Below are 20,267 nucleotides of genomic sequence, written 5' to 3' on the forward strand. Positions count from 1 at the left end.
TGTAACAGTTTTGTTATTAGTTATGTTTATGGTTTACAGTATGTACTTATTGTATTAACTGTTGGTGCAATCGGCAGGACAGTGAACTACCTAAAGTTGATGAAGTTGTACATCTGAGCTTTGGGGCGTAGGCTCTACTGTATGTTACAAGCAAATGTGTTGTTTTTAAATATGATTCATTTTATAAATAGTGTAGTTTCCACACCCCAGGCCTAGGGTAAAGATAATCCTTTTATTAACTACATAAATGAAAACACATACATTCTACAATAATAATGATAATAAGCTGACATACATATAAAAACAAACTTATTGAGCTTCTTGAGCAACAGGGAAGATTACAGTGAAAGTATTTAGTAGAAAATAATATCTGTTTATATCATGTAAGGTTTAATCACTGATCTAAATGCAACCTATTGGACATAATGTCTATTGTTATCACACACATCTGATTGTTGTGACATAATATTCATTTATGAACTAAGAATAATCATGTGGTCTCTGTACACTTAAATCACAAACAGTGGTATAGTGTGTATTTCTCACACACGCACGCGCACACGCACGCACGCACGCACGCACGCACGCACGCACGCACGCACACAGATCAATTCAGTGTAAATAGTTCACTTCATATACTGTAAGAGTAATACTTAGTGCAGCTGAAGCTGAATGTGTGAGGTCTATATTGTCAAATGTTTGATACAACAGTACAACAAAACTATAATAACAGCAGATTATTGTGACTTACTGCATGTTACTGTTTTACAGTTCAAACAACAGCTGTAGACAGGATGGCCAGTGGAACCTCAGCTTCCATCATAGGTGAGTTCTATTAAAACACATGAAAACAGCAAAATGACACTGGTATAGTTACATCTGTGATCTTTATTAATATAATATTTATTTTTCCAACCAGGGAAGAACAGCAAACCAACAGAACTGAGAATTGTTCTGATCGGGGGAAGACGACCTGGAGATCGACCCAGTGGAAAGAGTTCATTAGGGAACATAATCCTGGGCAGATATGTTTTTGAAACAAACAGAAGAACAGTCAAAAGTGTCATGAGACAAGAGGAAGTGTCTGGTAGACAGGTCACTGTGGTCGACACTCCAGGATGGAGGTCTACTTTACCCCTAGATCTGACCCCAAAACTGACTCGGTTAGAAATCCATCAGAGTGTGAATCTGTGTCCTCCAGGACCCCATGCATTTGTCCTAGTGATGCCATTAGACAACACACATGTAGGAACAGGGATGTCAGTAGAGGAGCATTTGAGTCTTCTCCTCAGTAACCAAGTGTGGAGACACACTATTGTGGTGTTCACTGTAGCTGATAAAAACAAAATGAGACCTAATCTCATTAGATCTAACTCTGACTTAAGATATCTTATTGAGAAATGTGAAGGCCGCTTCCATGTTCTTAACATTACTGACACAGGAGATCAGGTCAGAAAGCTGATGGAGAAGATAGATCAGATGGTGACTAGGAATGGTTGTCACTATGAGACAGAAAAACACGTCTCAGAGGAACTGAAGGAGATGGAGAGAACTATCAGCAGAAGAGCAGAACAAAGGAGGGCAGATGCTCAGAAACTAACAACTGGACTTCAAAAAGATACTGGTATGTTTTGTTTTACTGTAAAAAATAATATTTAATTATTCTCTGCCAGGAGATTCATGCACTCATGTCTGTCTGTCTGACTGTCTGTCAGAGAAATGTGAATGAGAACATTTAAAAATCTAGTGTTCCCGAGACAGATTTGTCATACTCCATGTTTCTCCTATAGGCTCATTAAATATAGCCTTATCGCTTTCTCCCGTGAAAGTGTGTGTGTGCGTACAACATATCGCTACTGGGCAGAAACCTCATATATCTTATTCTGTAAATGAATGCCTTACTTTGTCATACTACAGTTTCACATAAAAGTAGCAAAAATATCAGATCTACAAGCTCACTACACGTTGCATTGCGACCTGATGAAAGTGGTTAATTCTGTCTGAGGGTTTTATAAATATTTATTACACGGCTTGGTTGAATGCTCGATTCTGATTGGTCAGTCATCGGTCATTATTTCTGGATAATGACCGATGAGCTCTATAACGGACCGCTGTGTAATCAGAGACTCAGAACACCTGCTCATGTCAACCTGTGCTGCTTGGTTTTATGCTTTATCCAACATGACAGCCATGTAAACAAACAAACAATGTCATTTACAACTAAACGTTGCTCTCAAGAATGTTTTTGAAAACATTTGAAGTGAGAAATAGACGATGCAATAACCGAGAATCTATTTGATCCACTGCGCTTCCTTGTTTATCGTGGCACAACAGCGGGGGAATACCAAAACGCTCGCCCCAAAACACAGTCGCCCCGGGGCAAATCCGGCGGTATTACAGGCAAATCGGCAGTAAATAGAATGGGGGGCGAGTGTGTTTTGGGGCGAGTTTTTTTCCATTTCGTCATTTGTTTTTGCGAGGCGAACTTGTCCGCCCAGCCCAATACTTATGGAATACTTTCATTGCCGTAAGCAAGGAAATACTTCGTTTTGTTGTTACTTTTGGGTAAATGTATTTATGTATTTATTAAGTAGCCGTGTAATAAGCGGGATAATGCGCCTCGGTGGTTAATCGCCCTGTCGGGCTTTAAATTTCAATAATGACTACCTCCCCATGCATTATCCCTTGCTTAACCAATGACTAAATAATAATTACATTACAGTATACATTGGAACACAGGCTGTTTTTTTATGACAAGCAGTGTTAATTTCGTCAACTAAAACTAGGGCGAAAAATGTTCGACTACCTTCTTTCACTGACAAAAACTAAATAAAAACTAAGCTATGATGACTAAAACTAGGACCAAATATATTTACAATTTCGTAAAAACTACAATGTAAGATAGAGGGACTGGTGTCCTTTTATGTAATTTTAGTATGTCATTCTACAAGCTCACAACATGTCGCAGACTTGTTGTGAGCTTGTAGATAAATTAATCAAATAAGCAGCAATTTCATTAATAGATACTAAGAACAACATGAACAACAGAACAACTGGAGCCTTGTTTCTTAATCATATCAATCCTGGCATGCCTAATTTGGGCAGGTTGGTAACCTATAATACATTGCAAAACCCAAAACCCAAAAAATCCCCGTGTCACTGTGTCGGACTAAACACAAAAACAACATATTAATGTCACTAACAACACAAGCCACAACGCGCACAATTACTTCCCGCAGCCTGTAGGCCACTTCTCACTGCTCAGCACACATCTGCCCCCTCGAAGCATAATTAATTGCGGCCAACACAAACTCACAACATTACGGTCGGCCATGTTGTTCCTTAGCGTCATCGCTGACCACCGCCCAGCGAGACCCAAACACCGCGAGGCGGACACAATTTCGTCTACACCATTGCGTTACCTTTTATTTCCTCCGAGGTGGAAACTGGAAAGACTGCTGACGCGAGGTTAGCGAGGTTAGCAAAACACCAGGGATGCCAGTCGGGATGCCAGGTTTTCAAAACAAGCGACAGAAACAAGCAACCACCTTCATGAAAAAAAAAAAAACAGCCGAAGGGGTCCGCCATGTTCCAGGGGGGTCCTCGGGGGTTCCAACACTCCCAGGATGTCCGTGGCCCACCAGGGGGTCCGCGGACCCCCACGTAAAAAATAAATATATACATTTTTTCCAATTTTTTTTTTTTTTTTTTTTTTTTTAACTTTTGGACAGTCCTATCCCACCATTTTGCCACCCCAAAATAAGCGCGCCCTCACAGCCCTAGAGCCCCGCGCAGCGGCTGGGGTCTCGGGGGGCAAAGCCCCCCCGAGACTCTAGTACTGTACGTGGAAATTTCCCAACAAATCTACAAGCTTACAACACAACACATTGTGTTGTTGTGAGCTTGTAGATCTGATATTTTCACTATTTGTTGTGTTTTTAATTTTGAAATAATGATATGTCCTAAGTGGTTAAATAAGAAGCTGTCAAAGTAAAAGTAAACAATGTTTTCTTTGACAGGACTGACTGACCTCAGGATTGTGTTGTTTGGAAGGCAGTATTCTGGGAAGAGTTCATCAGGAAACACCATGCTGGGAGGAAATGTTTTGAAAGTTAATCAGTCAGGTCAGAGGTCAGTGCAGTGTGAGGTGAGACATGGTGAAGTATCAGGGAGACATGTGACAGTGGTGGACTCACCAGGCTGGTGGTACAACAGTCCACTACAGGACACCTCAGAGATAGACCAACTGGAGATCCAGAACAGTGTGTGTCTCTGTCCTCCTGGACCACATGCTGTTCTTGTGATGGTTCCTCTTAATAGAGCATTCACCAAAGCAGAGAGAGTAGCATTAGAGGAACATATGACACTTTTGTCACAGAGAGTGTGGAGTCATGCTATAGTACTGTTCACCAAGGGAGACTGTCTGGGAGACACAAGCATCGAGCAGCATATTGAGGCTGAAGGAGAAGACCTCTGCTGGCTTGTTGACAAATGTGGGAACAGGTATCATATCTTCAACAATCAGAAGAGAGATGACACTCAGGTCACAGAGTTGCTGGGGAAGATAGAGGAGATGGTGACAGGAAACAGAGGTGGACACTATGAAGATGCTGGAGATGTTTCAGAAACGTTGTCAGAGAGGAAGAAAACCATAGAGGAACATGTCCAGACATTCATGACCAAGACACACAGACAAAGAACTGCTCTGAAAGCTGTGTTTAAAGGTGATGTTTAACAAATGTGCGTGCGTGCGTGCGTGCGTGCGTGCGTGCGTGCGTGCACGTGTCTGTGCGCGCGCGCGCGTGTGTGTGTGTGTGTGTGTGTGTGTGTGTGTCAGTCTGTCTCACTGTCCTTGGCCACTTTTATATAGATTAATAATGTATGTTCTCAATATTGCGCCACATTCTACAACCAGATGCTTTACAAATAAAGCTTAATGTCATGGGTCTTCAACACGGGGTCTGGGACCCCTAGGGGGTCCTCAGAGTTACAACAGGGGGGCCGCCAATCACTTTCTGTGATTGGAACTTTTTTTTTTACAATTACCACTTGAACCCTAGCATCCCTATTCTGAGGCGAACATTAGCCAAAAACTCAGTTTTGAGGGTTTAAGTGGTTAAATGTCTGAAAGTACACATTAACATGAATCCAACATATTAATAGATAAGATAATGTATAAACAAACATTCATTCACACAAAATTGATGATAGTGTTGTCAAACAAATCTATGAAACTATCTACAGTATGAGATCTATGAAAAGTTTAATCTGCAGCACAACATCCAAGTATTGGGGTCCCTGCTTAATTATTATATCAGCTAAGGGGTCCTTGGCCTGAAAAACGCTGAAGACCCCTGTTATATGAGTATATTTACTGTATGCAAATTGAGATAAATAATAAATGATAAGCAATACATACATTAGGAGCATTATTATATTAAGATAGGACTATAGTATGATAAGGGGTAGCAGTATTAAAGCAGTTAAAATAATCTCCTCCTTTACCAGACACACGTTAAAGCATCAATACTTATAATGTAATAAACTCATATTTATTATTCTGATTTGTATGCCATTTTGCATAATGAGTCATTTTACCTTTAGTGTTTTGATCCTAATACTTTTGAAGTTTTCCTTAAGTAAAAATGTCTGTACAAACAGTATTTGTACACTGTGGTATTTCTACTTTTGCTCAAGTACAATATTTGAGTACTTCTACCTCCATTGAACTGATCTAATGACCAACAGATTGATACATTGGTGATTTAATTCAAGTATTTTCTCAACACATTTGCATAATTTATATAATATTCAGTATAACTTCAAATTATTGTCTCCGCCAGGAGACATTGTTTTCACTTTCCGTCCCCCAACCTCGGCCAAGCTAACATTGGTCAAGCCTCACGTGACACGTGACAATACGGTGAAATAGTGTGATCTGATTGGCTAGTGACGTATAGCGGCCTATAAATACATATGTCACTTTGGAAGAGTCTTAGCCTCTTTCAAAGTGAGGTAAGACAGGAATAATCACGAAATGGCTGAGAAATGGCGGATACTGTAATAATTGGATAGGACACTTACACAGACAGGACAGATAGGACACTTACACAGACAGGACGGATAGGACACTTACATAGACAGGACGGATAGGACACTTATACAGACAGGACGGATAGGACACTTATACAGACAGGACGGATAGGACAGTTATACAGACGGATAGGACACTTGTGTCATGTTACTATGACACAGTAACATGTTCTATTTTTTGTAAGAATTAGAACATAAGAATTAGAACATTCCCAACATTCCCAACACAAGTCTGCTGGCGGAGACTTGTGCTCCGAGGAGCACTTTTTCTAGTTGATACATTATTTTTACTCTTCTTTGGTCAGTTTAGTCGAATTGTTATACATTTATATAATGACTAATTTAGCTGAATCAATGGATCCAATCCTAAATCAGTGTAAACTGAACTAATGTAGTGTGTGTGTGTGTGTGTGTGTGTGTGTGTGTGTGTGTGTGTGTGTGTGTGTGTGTGTGTGTGTGTGTGTGTGTGTGTGTGTGTGTGTGTGTGTGTGTGTGTGTGTGTGTGTGTGTGTGTGTGTGTGTGTGTGTGTGTGTGTGTGTGCACGTGCGTGTGTGTCTCAGTAGAACATCAGAGTCTACCAGATGTGAAGGTGATGTTGGTTGGTGGAGAACAGGATCAGAGGAGCAAAACTGGAAATCACATACTGCAGGAGACTGTGTTCAAACATACTCCACACAAGGTGAATAATATTATAGGAATGTTATGCTACATGTATAATGAATTACTTCACTCAAAGTAAGTAAACAGTAAAGTGATCAAATCTGTTTTCTGAAGATAATGTAAAAGTGTCTGCTGTCATGAATGATAATTGATCATGTGGGTTAATAATCGGTACCAGCATAGAGCTACTGTATGGAAGTAAACTGAATAAATAACAGCAACAGTTAACTAGGGCTGCAAAGAGTATGAATTATTTCTGTAGCATTTATTATCAATTACTTTTTCAATTAATCAAATAATCAAGTTGTGCAGATTTCTTTATATATATAAAAGAAATATAATATATCACCGCATTGATTAACCATTTAGGGTTACTTTATACTTCGTCACACAACACTATCGTGCAAAGTTAGTGTAAAATAGCAGATCTACAAGCTCACAATGTGTCACGATGAGTAAATGTTTTGTTTTGATTATTATGACTAACATACAGTAAACTTCATATTCCAGGAGTTCAAAACCCAGACTAAACTGACAGAATGTGTCAGACAACAGAGACAAGTTGCTGGAAGAAAAGTGAGTGTGGTGAACTGTCCAGACTGGTCGACTACACCTCCATCACAGAAGATCAAAGACGTCCTTCTACACGGTGTGACTCTGTGTTCTCGTGAACTCCATGCTGTCCTGTTGACTGTTGATGTCAGGTACAGTTTCTCTAAAGCTGACAGGAGATCCGTGGGGGAACACATGGAGCTGCTGGGGGACAGAGTCTGGAGACGCACTCTGGTTCTGTTCACATGGGGATGGTGGCTGGGACAGAGATGTGTTGAGGAGTACATAGAGTCTGAAGGAGAACCTCTGAGGTGGATCCTGGATAAATGTGGCTACAGGTACCATGTTCTCCTGTTCAACAAGTGGGACATTTCAGAGGTAGGAGAACTGATGGAGAAAATAGAATACATGGTGATGAGGGACAGAGGACACTTTGGACCTTCGAGACGTATGACCCTGATTGAAAGACTGAAAGGACAGAAAACCTTAACAGAAAAGAAATGGAAGAAGAGAGAGCAGGAGATGATAGAGAGGATGTTGAAGCCAGAAGAACCAACCCTGCCAGCTGTCAGGAGAAGGAACAACATGGGCCTAGACCTAGAGGATGACCAGAGCATGGAGTTTCCTCCCGTTAGTGAGTAGCAATGTGTGTCTGTCTGTCTGTCTGTCTGTCTGTGTGCGCGCGTGCGTGTCTTAGGAGAACATCAGAGTCTACCAGATGTGAAGGGGTGTGTGTGTGTGTGTGTGTGTGTGTGTGTGTGTGTGTGTGTGTGTGTGTGTGTGTGTGTGTGTGTGTACACAAATTGAAGGGAACGCTCTGTAGGCTGTCTTGAAGAGATGATGAACTTTTGGGTGGAAGAGGTCAAGATCAAAATGACATAATGGTTCATACTGTATGTGAGGAACAGAGACATGTAGAGATGTTGTGCTGGGCTGCAGGGTTTTCACATCCAGGTGTGTTTTTATTACCATTGTAAATGTCTTGCTGTCTGTTGTCTTCTGTTGCAGTCAGTGGTGGAACACACTCTTCAGGAGTTGGAACCATGAGTGAAGCTTCCTGCCAGGCTGATGCCGATGTAAGTGTGAGACAGGAAGATGTTTCATAGCATCTTCATAGAAAAACAACAATAAAACAAAAAGTTAATCCATTACTTTATGTTTTATTCTGTTTTAAGTCTGTGGTGAAGGAGCCAGTAGAATCAACCCTACCCGCTGTCAGGAGAAGGAACAGCATGCAGTTGTTTACTCCAAGCAGTGAGTGTCAATATCCTGTTTACAGCATATCAAAACCTTGCATGTTCAATACTGTTACTTTTCAGGAAAAAAAGAATACCCTGTCAATGGGTAGTTATTTAGTCACAAGCTCGTTAATACTTCTTATTGGTTCAATATTTATAAAACCAACAGACACATATTTTCACTACTTAGGGCATTCATTTAGGAAAAACATAAAAAGTAGAAATATGTAGATACAGCTTCTTATGGAGATGGCTTCTGTTGATTTTCTAATTGTGTGTGTGTGTGTGTGTGTGTGTGTGTGTGTGTGTGTGTGTGTGTGTGTGTGTGTGTGTGTGTGTGTGTGTGTGTGTGTGTGTGTGTGTGTGTGTGTGTGTGTGTGTGTGTGTGTGTGTGTGTGTGTGTGACCTCTGTGTGAGAACTGGCGTATCCCTGTTCTGGGTTCGACCTGACTCGGACACTAGTTTGTAGTTGTTTCTGAGGACATTATTACCAATTGCCAGTTTGATGAGATCTCAGTAAGGGCTACTGTTATTGATACAGAACATCATTTATCACCAGTCAATACACAGAGGTACCATGTAATGTTACAACAGCAAAAACAACAACAACACTGGACTGGTTTAAAACTACATGGTAAGCTAGCTTGCCTGAATTCCTGCTGCAGATCACACTCTCTCATACAATATTTAAAAAATATGCAGTTGATGAGGATAGTCACATTTACAGTCAAAGCCAGATTACAGGTCTTTCCAACCAGACGCAATCTTTCTCTGTGGTTCCCTAATAGGTTTCCTCCTCATTTTCTGCACCATGACCACACTCCAGTTACTGAAACTCTGTCACATATTCTGAATGGCTGCTATGTACGTATATAAGGGAATGTACATTGCTAGGCACGACAGAATTGTTGACCTTAAGGACATAAGTTCATAGGTTTCATCATCTGCCAAAATGTATAAGCACTCTTGTGTTTCAACAACCATGTTCCAACTGTGCAATAATGAAAACGATGCCTTTTCTGATAATACAGCTAAAACACCAGATGTTGTTGTTGATAAGGACAGTAGAGAAGTGACCATTTTGGAAGTGGCATGTACATTTGACCAGAGTCTGAAGAGGCATTCCTTACCTAGGTGCTAAAGTACCAACGCCTTAAGGATGTTATTATACGGCTTGGTTACAAATGTAAACTGCTTGTGTTCATATTTGGAAGCCTTGTAGGCTAATATCCATAAATGAGTTGTGAGAGGCCTGCAGATAGCAAGGAATGCCCAAGCCAAGAGCTAAGGCATTGGCTAAATTCTGTTCAGTGTCTGTGATAATTGCCAGTCGCCATATATGGAGGAGGCGATTCCTGTATCTGTGATCTATATCCTGAAATACTTGTTGTTGAGTTTCCCAAGCCTGTGCATCTACTAATGTTTGTGTTCAAGATGTTTTTGTTAAATGTGAACACAAATAAAGATGTGAAATGTGCGTTTGTGTATAAATACAAATTACATAAGTATGGATGGGTGTATTTTCATGAAACTTGTAACAAATGATCAGTATGCTGCCATGAAAATGTAGCAGGGGGATATAAAGCAATGACTACGCCACCCACACATATAGGAGTGAGGGATCCTTTAAACACATCAACCATATACTGTATATAGATATATAGGACTGAACAAGGTAAGGTTCCCCAGGAAGGTACGGGTTCAGAATTAACAGAACCAGAGGCTGATGTATCAAATGTGTCAAGTTTATTCAACAATTGGTATAAAATAGTCAGGTTAAAATACAGAAAGGAATAAAGCGGTTAGTATTAGAGTTCTGCAAAAGGGACTAAACTCAAGAAGCAAAGGGGCAATAAGGGTAAGGGCTTCGGGGCCTCTAAACTAAATATACAGAAATTAAACAAATCAAATCCAAAAGAAAATAAAGTAAATAAGTAACCAAAAGCAAATCAGCAAATAAGCAAATCAAAACAAAACTACAAATAAGCAAAACCAAAGTCAAAATCATGCAATGCTACTTAATGGCCCAGTATAGCTCTGTCCTCAGTCAACCCTATTGCACTCAGTCTAAATAGTGTGTGTGTGTGTGTGTGTGTGTGTGTGTGTGTGTGTGTGTGTGTGTGTGTGTGTGTGTGTGTGTGTGTGTGTGTGTGTGTGTGTGTGTGTGTGTGTGTGTATGTGTGTATATATATATATATATATATATATATATATATATATATATATATATATATATATATATATATATATATATATATATATATATATATATACACAGGCCTAATATTGTCAGCCTATCTAAACTCTTATGTATATACTATTGTTACAATGAGTTATAAAAAAACATTTGTTTCAGATTGTCTTACCGAGAATTAGTCTGTACCCCTCATGCCTCCAGGTCTCTCTCACAAACACTCCAACCAGGCTTCTGGCTAGACAGGAGGCCACAAACATGGCCACCCCTCTTTATGCACTTTCCTTAAAGGGCCAGTGCTACAAAAAGATAAACTTTTGTGTGGAAGAGTTCAAGGTCAAAGTGACATAATGTTTCATATTATCATTGTAAATGTCTTGCTGTCTGTTGTCTTCTGTTCCAGTGAGTGGTGAAACACGCTCTTCAGGATTTGACACCATGAGTAAAGTTTCCGGCCTGACATACACTGATGTAAGTGTGAGAGAGGTAGATGTTTCATAGATTAAACTTAATTTGACATCAATCACACTCATGTTTATTCTTATTTATTTTTTACAGAATATTTCATATCATAAATGATCCTTGTAAGAGATTTATTTTGATTTTATTCATGGTATTTTTTACATCATATGTGATCATTTTAAGAACACAGTAATATTTGTTCCTTTTTCCTCCCTGTCTCTTACATGTACAGTACGTCTTTATTAATATTTCATTATATTTAGTTAATCATGTTTATTGATGTACAGTAAGTAGGCCTATCTGTTGATAACTAAGAGCTTTGATTACAAATTAAAATATATTTGATGACATTTTTCTATTGTTGGTTGTATAAAAAAGATAATCAGATTTAAATACAGCCGATTGATATACCATCCTGGCGTTATATATCGGGCTGATATTTTCGAATTACATTTTGTCAGTGAATTTTCCCTGTCTCACCTGTCGATATTGGTCACAAAAATCGCACATATTAGTCATGCTCTGGTCTAAACATTTTATACATTTACAACTATGCGCTTTCATTGAAGTGAACATGTATTGAAATGTTATTATAATATTTGTACAAGCTCAAGTCTATTGTTTAATGCTGTTTGATGGATCTTGTATTAACGTACACTGTTGTGTTTCAGTCTTCTTACAGAGGACACTTTGGACCTTCATCTTCATCACATGAGACACGACAGAAGACACTGTTTGAAAGACTGACAGGAAAGAAGAAGACTTTAACACCGGAAGAATGGAAGAAGAGAGAGGAGGAGGTGATAGAGAGGATGTTGAAGTTTGTGATGATGGAGCCAAAAGAACCAAGTAGTGAGTCTTACTTTTATCCTCTTATGTGGACATGAATTACTACATGTACTAAAATGTGTATGTATGTGCATGCATGCATGCGTCCTTGCATAAAATAACAAGAATGGACGAGTGGATTTTCATGAAATTTGGAGGGTATGATCAGTAGGCTGCCTTGAAGAAATGATTAACTTTTGGGTGTAAAAGGTCAAAGGTCAAAATGACGTAATTATGTGAGGAACAGAGACATGTAGAGATGTTGTGCTGGGCTGCAGGGTTTTCACATCCAGGTGTGTTTTTATTATCATTGTAAATGTCTTGCTGTCTGTTGTCTTCTGTTCCAGTGAGTGGAACATACCGCTGGTCACCTGCCAAGGTCTCTGATTGGCTGAAGAGACATCCTGGACCCATAGCGCCCTCTTCAGGACATGACACCATGAGTACTATAGCTCCCAGCCAGGCAGACGCTGATGTGATGAGTGTGAGAGATTAAGATGTTTCATAGATGAAACATTAGGCTTGATTTATACTTTATTGCACGCCAGTGACACACGACAAATTAGCAGATCTACAAGTGCACAACTAGTGATGGGCATTGTTGTTCATTTCAATAAGTCTGCTTTAAGTATAAGAAAATGTATCTAGCCTGACCGACATATCATCCAGCTGATATATCAGGCTGATATTTCCATAATTCAGTCAAGGACTACATGTTGCTGGTGAATTGTCCATTTCTTAAATCTCTATTGGTCAAACAAATCCCACATCAGTCGGACTCTGAACATGTTACAATACATTTACTACCATGTGAGCTTTCATTGAAGAGAACATGTATTGCAACATTATTACAATATTTTTTACAAACTCAAGTGTATCGTTTTATGTTTTATGTTCAGTGTTGTTTTACCATCCTGTATATAAATGTACACATTAATGTATCCGTCAGGAAATAAATCACTGCTCCATGTAAAGTACAATACTGGAAATATTTTTTCTTAAATGTAATATATTTTACTAAAATATGTTTACTATCTATACAGATGATTAACAATAACAAAACAATGATATTGTTGATGTGTTTCGAAGTGACTTTTAGGCTACAGTAAAAAAAAAAAAAAGATGGTGGGAGGGGTAATACAAGAATAGCAGACACAAGTGTAAAAACATCTACAATTGTTTTATTGCCAAACTAAAACTATCCCTGCTATTTATTTACACTTTACAAGCAGCATATGCATCACAAATATAAATGGTTTACATTTATATACATTATTTATATAAAGCCAACTCTTACCGTCCTACAATACATATAACTTTGTTTTACTCATAGTCCGGTCATTTCCATAGCTGTATAAACCTCTGAAGAACTTTAATAAAATATTGTTGATTCAGAATACATAAAAAGGTATGTTTGCTATAATTGGTTCTAGTATTAAAACTGCTCTACTAGTTCAGTTACAAAGATAGGCATTTCAAAGTTTTAGGTAGTAAGTTGCGATTTTGGCACAATCCCAGACAGTGAATAATAATGCTTAATTTATAGCCTAGGCTTACTCTGATGTACGACGATATCGCACGCCTAAATCGGCCGATATCTAGAAGCTCAAGCTGTTAGAAGCTTATAGATCGGCTATGTCGCGACAACATCATCGTACAGTGGGGCATAATTTGCCATTTTGCCTGATTTGTGCTCCGTCGCGTGCCCACGTTGCACGCCGAAAAGAACAGACCTACAAGCTCTCAACGCGTCGGGATGCAAAGTAGGGCCAGACCATCATGTCGGTTGGCCGATTCGTCGGCCATTACTTTTTTGAGGACATCGGTATCGACAATTATGCAACCGACTTTGTCACGTTTTTTTTACCACTTTTACAACATTTTCAACAATAGCAGATCTACAAGCTAACAAGTTGTGATCTTGTAGTTGAGCTATTTTAAAATGTTCTACTTTTGCTAAACTAATCAAATCTCAGTTTTACAAATTGATTAGAATTGATTTTGCCCTTTTGACCATATTGGTCAACACATCGTTAATCAGTGGTCTAAGGACTCTCCAAAATCTAGCATCCGTCGAGCTCTAATGGGAAACGTTGAGAGCTCAGGCTTATCCATTCCTTTCCATCATATCCACTGACAAGATAAGGGGGGGGGAAAGCAAGGGACCGAGTCTGATAAACACACAAAACATTTCTTTGTTTACAATCAAAGTGAAACAACATGATTCTGAAATAAAAGAACAGGGAGAAGAAAAAGAAAACATTTCAAAAGATGCATTGGTTTACACATGACACATGACATTTTGTACTACATTTTGGCTGGTCTGTGACCTCGGAATATGCTTATTCATGTCTAGTACGTTTTGTTCTACACGATCGCTAAACCAGTGGTTCCCAAAGTGGGGTCTGGGGACCCCCAGGGGTCCTTGAGGGGGCTCCCTGGTGGTCCCCAGCGAAATGAGGAACAGTTTAACCACTTTAACCCTATTTTATGATTCGGCTATTTGAAAAATTGCCCGTCTACGAGCTCACAAGGCGACGCACTGTGAGCTTGTGAAATATTTGGAATCATTTTGAAAAATGTTAACCTCACGAATCTTCTCTGATGGGGTCCCTGGGCACGAGATCTTTTCAGATGGGGGGGGGTCCATGGCCAAATGCACATCAATTTGGGGGTACTCGACATGAACATGTTCGAGAACCACTGATCTAAACGATCAAGCGCTGTCCGTAATGTGATGTGTGTGTTGCAAGCAGTGTTCTGCAGTTCATCTGCTGTGTCCAGTTTATGGTTTTCATTGCATCTCAAGTACAAATCACCACAGTACAACACTGCACGTCAATACACTGCACTGCACGATGTCATCATGCACAGTATTACAATAATATCATCACGAATATAAAGCTCTGAGACAATCCAATATCACAGTGCTGCAGGGGTTTCCCCCACAGCATCACAGTTCACCATGCCAACACCTAGGACACGACTGGACTAGAGCTCACCTCCAACACAATGACTTCAAACGCGTATCATTGCGGGACGATTTGGCAGGCACCAATATTAACCACTTGAACCCTATATACTTTGATGTACAGACAATTGGCTCTATGCACAGCAGCCATATTGAAAAGAAATTGGGCCTCTTCTTACTTCCTTCACAGGTGATACCAATGATACTAATGAAGGCTCTGTTCCATTCTGGTCAAACAGAGTGTGGACCATGGTTCCTTGAGGGGGTTCCAAATGGCACCTTGCGGGTGTGTAACTCTGAGAGTGTACAAATGGTTCCATTTGTACACTCTCGAGTTATGGGGGTCGCTGAAATTAAAAAGTTTGAGAACCACTGTGCTACACTAAATGGAACAGAGCCTTCATTAGAATCATTGGTAACACCTGTGAAGGGAATAAGGAAGACGCCCAATTTCTTTCCAATATGGCTGCTGTGCATAGAGCCTATGAGCGAAAAGAGCATGTCGAGAATTCTACACGTTCACAAGGTAGTCTCACGTAGCCAGACAATCAGAGATCTCTGTCTACTGATATGTCTGATGACATTTTTCATCTAAAATGTAACGAATGAGCTAAAACTGGGTGGAAACTATTTGGAAATTAAAATAAATGCATCACAGAACCAATGCAAAGACTTTAGGGCGTTCCTTCATATGGGATTGTATCAGGATTGGTTTTCAAATCTGTGGACTAGGCCTGTCACAGTTATTACATAATCGCCTAATCGCAATTATTTGACATTTTCTAAATAGCAATAGCAATAACATTTTCAAGAACTGTGGAAATATTTTCACTATTTATTTATTTTCATTTTCATTTTCATTTTCTTTTTACAAATGTTGAGTATAAAATGATGGTCTATTTTGGTATAGTACATTATTTTGATTTTGAGCTTGTCGATCTGCTATTTATGATATTTTTATATCCTGAAAAGTAAGAGTTTTGGACATATTTCCACCAGACAGAGACGAGATACTCATTTTGCCGAACATTCGCCTAGTTTTCGCCGAATGATCGCCGACTATGACATGCCCAGAATAGGGAGGCTATAGGGTTCATTTGATAAATCGAAAGTGAGAAGAAATATCACAATAACAAAAGACAATCAAATGTAGCCAATTGTATAATATGTTATCATTATTATCATATTAATTCAAGCCAATACGTTTAGGGAAAACTGAGATCACAAGGATCACAGGTTGTTACTGGTGTTACATTAGCGTCAAATCATACAATTATTTTAACAAAGTTTTAAAATCCTTACGGCATCTATATATTTCTCACATTTTTCCTAATAATTGTAATAGTTATATCTTAAATTGACAAACAAACACACATAAAAAAGTATCACAAGTATCATAACAAACCATTAATCAAAGATCGTATACTGTAGTTAAATATTCTGTTCATTGGCAAATTTTGCTCGTGGTGAAATTAAAAACATAGATATAGTAGTTAAATAAATATAAACTTCTATTTGTTTTAGTTGTTTTTCCAGTATGTCTGCGTGCTGCTCCATATGTTAAAGGCACCAGGGTTGAAGTAGAAAGTTGGATGATATGTGGATTCAAATGTTCTGTACATGACACATAACTTTGGTAAATAAAACACCACAGGTGCATTGCATTCTATGCCAGCATTACTTTAAAGCAATTATCCTGTGTTACATACTGATAGAATAATAAGTGTGCTGTGTGCTGGTTGGGGGTTCAATTTGTTTAAAAGAAAAACAGGGGGGTGGCATTTTCTTAACCACTTAAGCCCTAGACAAATAGAGATAATAGCCTAACAACAAGCTCACAATGAGTCACGATGTGGCAAAATGTGAGCTTGTAGATAGAAAAATCTTTGAACACCTTTAACAAGCCTTGAAAATTGTTAGGGCCAAAAATAGGGAAGCCAGGGTTTATGTGGTAACCCCCCCCCAGCAAATCAAACCCTGTGAAGCAGTACTTACAACTAAGTCAGTCTGTAAATGCGCCGCTCAGGTAGAGACAGACGAACAATATCACAGCCTTTGTTGTTCAAAATTAGTAATTGTTGCCAAATCAGTAGGCGTTTGTCTGTTAGAACTGCTGTTCTAGCATTTATCTTGCATTTAGAAGTCCCCAGACGTATCATCGGTAGATGGGTATTTACAGTCGTCTGGCAACCCCAGACTACAGTAGTCTCTTGACTGTACTACAGACTACAGTCCCCCAAACACGCAGCAGCACTAGCTCTGGTCCATAGCGTTAGCAAGTTCTCCCCAACGCTATGCAAGGGACTATAACTTGTTTCATTGACTTTAGAAGACACTATAGTAAAAATAAAGACTATAAGGTAACACTTTACTTAAAGGTCGGGTCTATAATAATACATTATAAGCTCAGCGGCACAGTACAATATAACCACCATACTTAGTCAGTTATAAAGTGTCTAAATAAAGACACTTTATAACTGACTACGTATGGAAGTTATAATGTGCTGTTCCACTGAGCTTATAATGCATTATGACCAGCATTTACTTCATAAACCTTGTTATAAGTTGTTATGCATAATTATAAACATTTTGGGTAATGGCTGTTATGAAGCCTTATAAGAGCATAATAATGCTTATAGAACAGACCTTTAAAGTAGTGAGTTACCTAATATACCTTTGCTGCAGTGGGACCTGCAGTGTAAAATCCACTTATTTTTGGCCATAAAATAAAATATATCCACCAGACAGAGAAACAAACTTCCATTCACTCAATACTGCCACCTGACCAGATTTGGTCAATAGAAAATGGATTGAATGAATGAATGGGAGATTCTCGGTTCTGAGAGGCTTCCCACCAAGGAGAAAATGGCTTTCAACAACCTACAACTGTCTTTGTCTCTGTGAAGCGTACTTAATTACAGTAGGCATTGTAAACCTGATCAATGAGGAAAAACATAGTCCCTGGCAGAGAGAAGTCAATAATGCTATGGACCAGTCAGAGCTACAGCAGCACCCTACGCTACACAGACACATCCTGACTGTCAATTTAACCCTGAGAGCGTCAATATTTACCTTTATAAGTCCAGTTAAACTGACAATTAGGATTATGCTGAGTAGCGCAGTAATATAAAAAAAAAAAACTTTTGCGTTATTCAGTCATTTATAGTGTGTTTGCTGATGTATTCCTGTCATCAGTTTTACATTATATTATATTGATGAGTTCACCTACAGTACTAGCTGCAGTTAATGTGTAAAATGTCACCTTGAAATCCATGATTTTGAAACAGATAAATAAATAGGAGGCAACAGGAGATGGGTGGGTCAGGCGGCCACTATAAGAAATGTAGCACCCATAGCTACAGGATAGGCCTCTTCTGGCCTTCGTGGACGGATTGGACACACTGTCCTAGTCACAACAACTTGTTTTAAAAACACCCTGCTTAATCACCGTTAGTCCCAAAAGCATAAATCCATACTTGGCTATATAGAAAGAGAACGTGACATCGACACCATTGAAAGTAATAGCTGAAAACCTCCCAAGATGGCGCCACCTGTCCATTGAACTCAATGGACGGGGGCGGGGCGGTCGCTCATTCTAAATAGAAAGGATTTAGATTTGCTTTTAGAGAGTCATTGTGACAGTGGTTCTCAAAGTGGGGTATGGGGACACCCAGGGGTCCTTGGGGGGCAAAAATGAGGAACAGTTGTCAACACTTAAGCTATATTAAAACATTTCGGGCTATTCAAAAATAGCCTATCTACTGTACAAGCTCACAATGCGGTGTGTTACAATGTGTTGTGAGCTCGTAGATCTGCTTTTTTTTTTTAATACATTTTTTTTATGTTGACAAATGTTGAGAAAGCCTCTCTTATGGGGGTCCCTGGAACGAAATCTTTTTCAGATGGGAGTCCACGCCCACATCAACATAAATGTGGGGGTCCTTGACATGAAAATGTTTGAGAACCACTGATTACTATGAAATGTATTTTGGTTCAAATATGTGTGGCGGTTGTAGCTGAGCAGTACACTGATCTGGAGCCCAGTGTGAATCAGGTCCGTATGGTTTGTGTAGTGTGCTCTGCAGTAGTCATCATCACCCATCCCTAAGTCTACCCGGACACATACGTATGAGCAGAGCAGTGGCCCCCTAGTGGCCACCTGCAGAATGGCTACCCCCTGTTGTCCAGTCGATGATGATGAAGCTCAGGCTCATCACCATGAAGGAGACGCCCAACGCTGCGAAACAGGTAGCCTGTGTGTTAGGAAGACAGAAAACACCCATTAGCCCATAGTACTTATTCATCAATAACTAGAACAGTGGTTCTCAAATAGATTATACCAGACCAACTGAGAGGTGATGATGATGATGATGTGTATAGGCAGCGCTGTATATTATATGCTAAATCTAGCATGCTGGGTAGAAAATTCTATATGTTCAAATGATGGGAAGGTAAATCTCTTCAGAGCATATTGTGCTCCCCTTTACACTTCCCCCTGTAGGTTAAAACATTAAGATCGCGAACGCATCCGTGTCCGTTTAGATTTCTTCTGGCTATTCAAAAATAGCAGATCTACAAGCTCAAAACACGGCACCGAGTGCCGTGTTTTGAGCTTGTAGATCTGCTAAAAAATATATAATCATGAACATTTTTGCAAATCTTTGAATATATATGTTTAAAGCGAACATTTATAACTCAAATCTTAACTTCTGGGTTAAGAAAATAAAATGTTGCTATAATCAGTGGTTCTCAAACATTTTTCATGTCAAGGACGATATGTATTTGGCCGCGGATATGTATTTGACCGCGGACCCCCAGCTCAAAATATTTTGTTCCAGGGACCCCCAGAAGCAAAGATGTGAGTAAAAAATGTTCGCTTTAAAATATATATATAATATAATATATATATATTCAATGATTTGCACACATTTTCATGATTTTTCAAAAATAGCAGATCTACAAGCTCATAGCGCGGCACTCTGTGCTTATATATCAGCAATTTTTGAATAGCCAAAGAAATCTAAAAATGCCAGATACTTTCCCCGGTCTTAATGGATTCAGTCAGGAAGGCAAGCATCTACAAGCTTCAGGTTGCTTATAATGATTGCATGTGTATACCTTTGAAAAAAAAACACGGTGGAATCACAGTGCAAGTGATTTGTTTTGTAATGTAAGAGTCAACACTTTGGGAGTGTATAATTTGGGGGTCCTTGACATGAAAATGTTTGAGAAGCACCCATCTAGAACAGGGGTCTGCAACGTTTTCAG

At 39.2% G+C, this 20,267-nt stretch overlaps 2 protein-coding genes and 1 long non-coding RNA gene across 7 annotated transcripts in view; 2 read left to right on the forward strand and 1 right to left on the reverse strand.

The window, feature by feature from the left end:
• The window catches only part of LOC311048413 (GTPase IMAP family member 8-like), a gene marked incomplete at its 3' end in the record, with an annotated part of 9,781 nt that extends 1,833 nt beyond the window's left edge, over nucleotides 1–7,948 (forward strand). Inside the window, exons 2-6 of the mRNA XM_084061671.1 lie at nucleotides 772–825; nucleotides 920–1,624; nucleotides 4,020–4,724; nucleotides 6,658–6,773; nucleotides 7,265–7,948. Coding sequence (XP_083917797.1) covers nucleotides 795–825; nucleotides 920–1,624; nucleotides 4,020–4,724; nucleotides 6,658–6,773; nucleotides 7,265–7,948 — 2,241 coding nt within the window. The 5' untranslated portion in view covers nucleotides 772–794. The remainder of the gene's footprint in view (nucleotides 1–771; nucleotides 826–919; nucleotides 1,625–4,019; nucleotides 4,725–6,657; nucleotides 6,774–7,264) is intronic.
• The window catches only part of slc38a3b (solute carrier family 38 member 3b), a 271,863-nt gene that overhangs the window by 199,964 nt on the left and 51,632 nt on the right, over nucleotides 1–20,267 (reverse strand). For 4 of the 5 annotated variants that reach the window (XM_084063414.1, XM_084063413.1, XM_084063415.1 and 1 more), the window contains one exon: nucleotides 13,217–19,252. In XM_084063414.1, the coding sequence (XP_083919540.1) occupies nucleotides 19,148–19,252 (105 nt within the window). In that variant the 3' untranslated portion in view covers nucleotides 13,217–19,147. Of the gene's footprint in view, nucleotides 1–13,216; nucleotides 19,253–20,267 lie in introns of those variants that run through there. The other variant, XR_014601213.1, reaches the window with a different exon arrangement.
• LOC311049672 lies at nucleotides 8,353–11,203 on the forward strand. The gene is made up of 3 exons (XR_014601217.1): nucleotides 8,353–8,382; nucleotides 8,482–8,560; nucleotides 11,142–11,203. It is a non-coding gene; the product is annotated as an uncharacterized lncRNA (long non-coding RNA).

This window comes from Gymnoscopelus microlampas (genome assembly GCF_963454915.1).
Source record: "Gymnoscopelus microlampas genome assembly, chromosome: 7".
NCBI classification, from domain to species: Eukaryota; Metazoa; Chordata; class Actinopteri; order Myctophiformes; family Myctophidae; genus Gymnoscopelus; species Gymnoscopelus microlampas.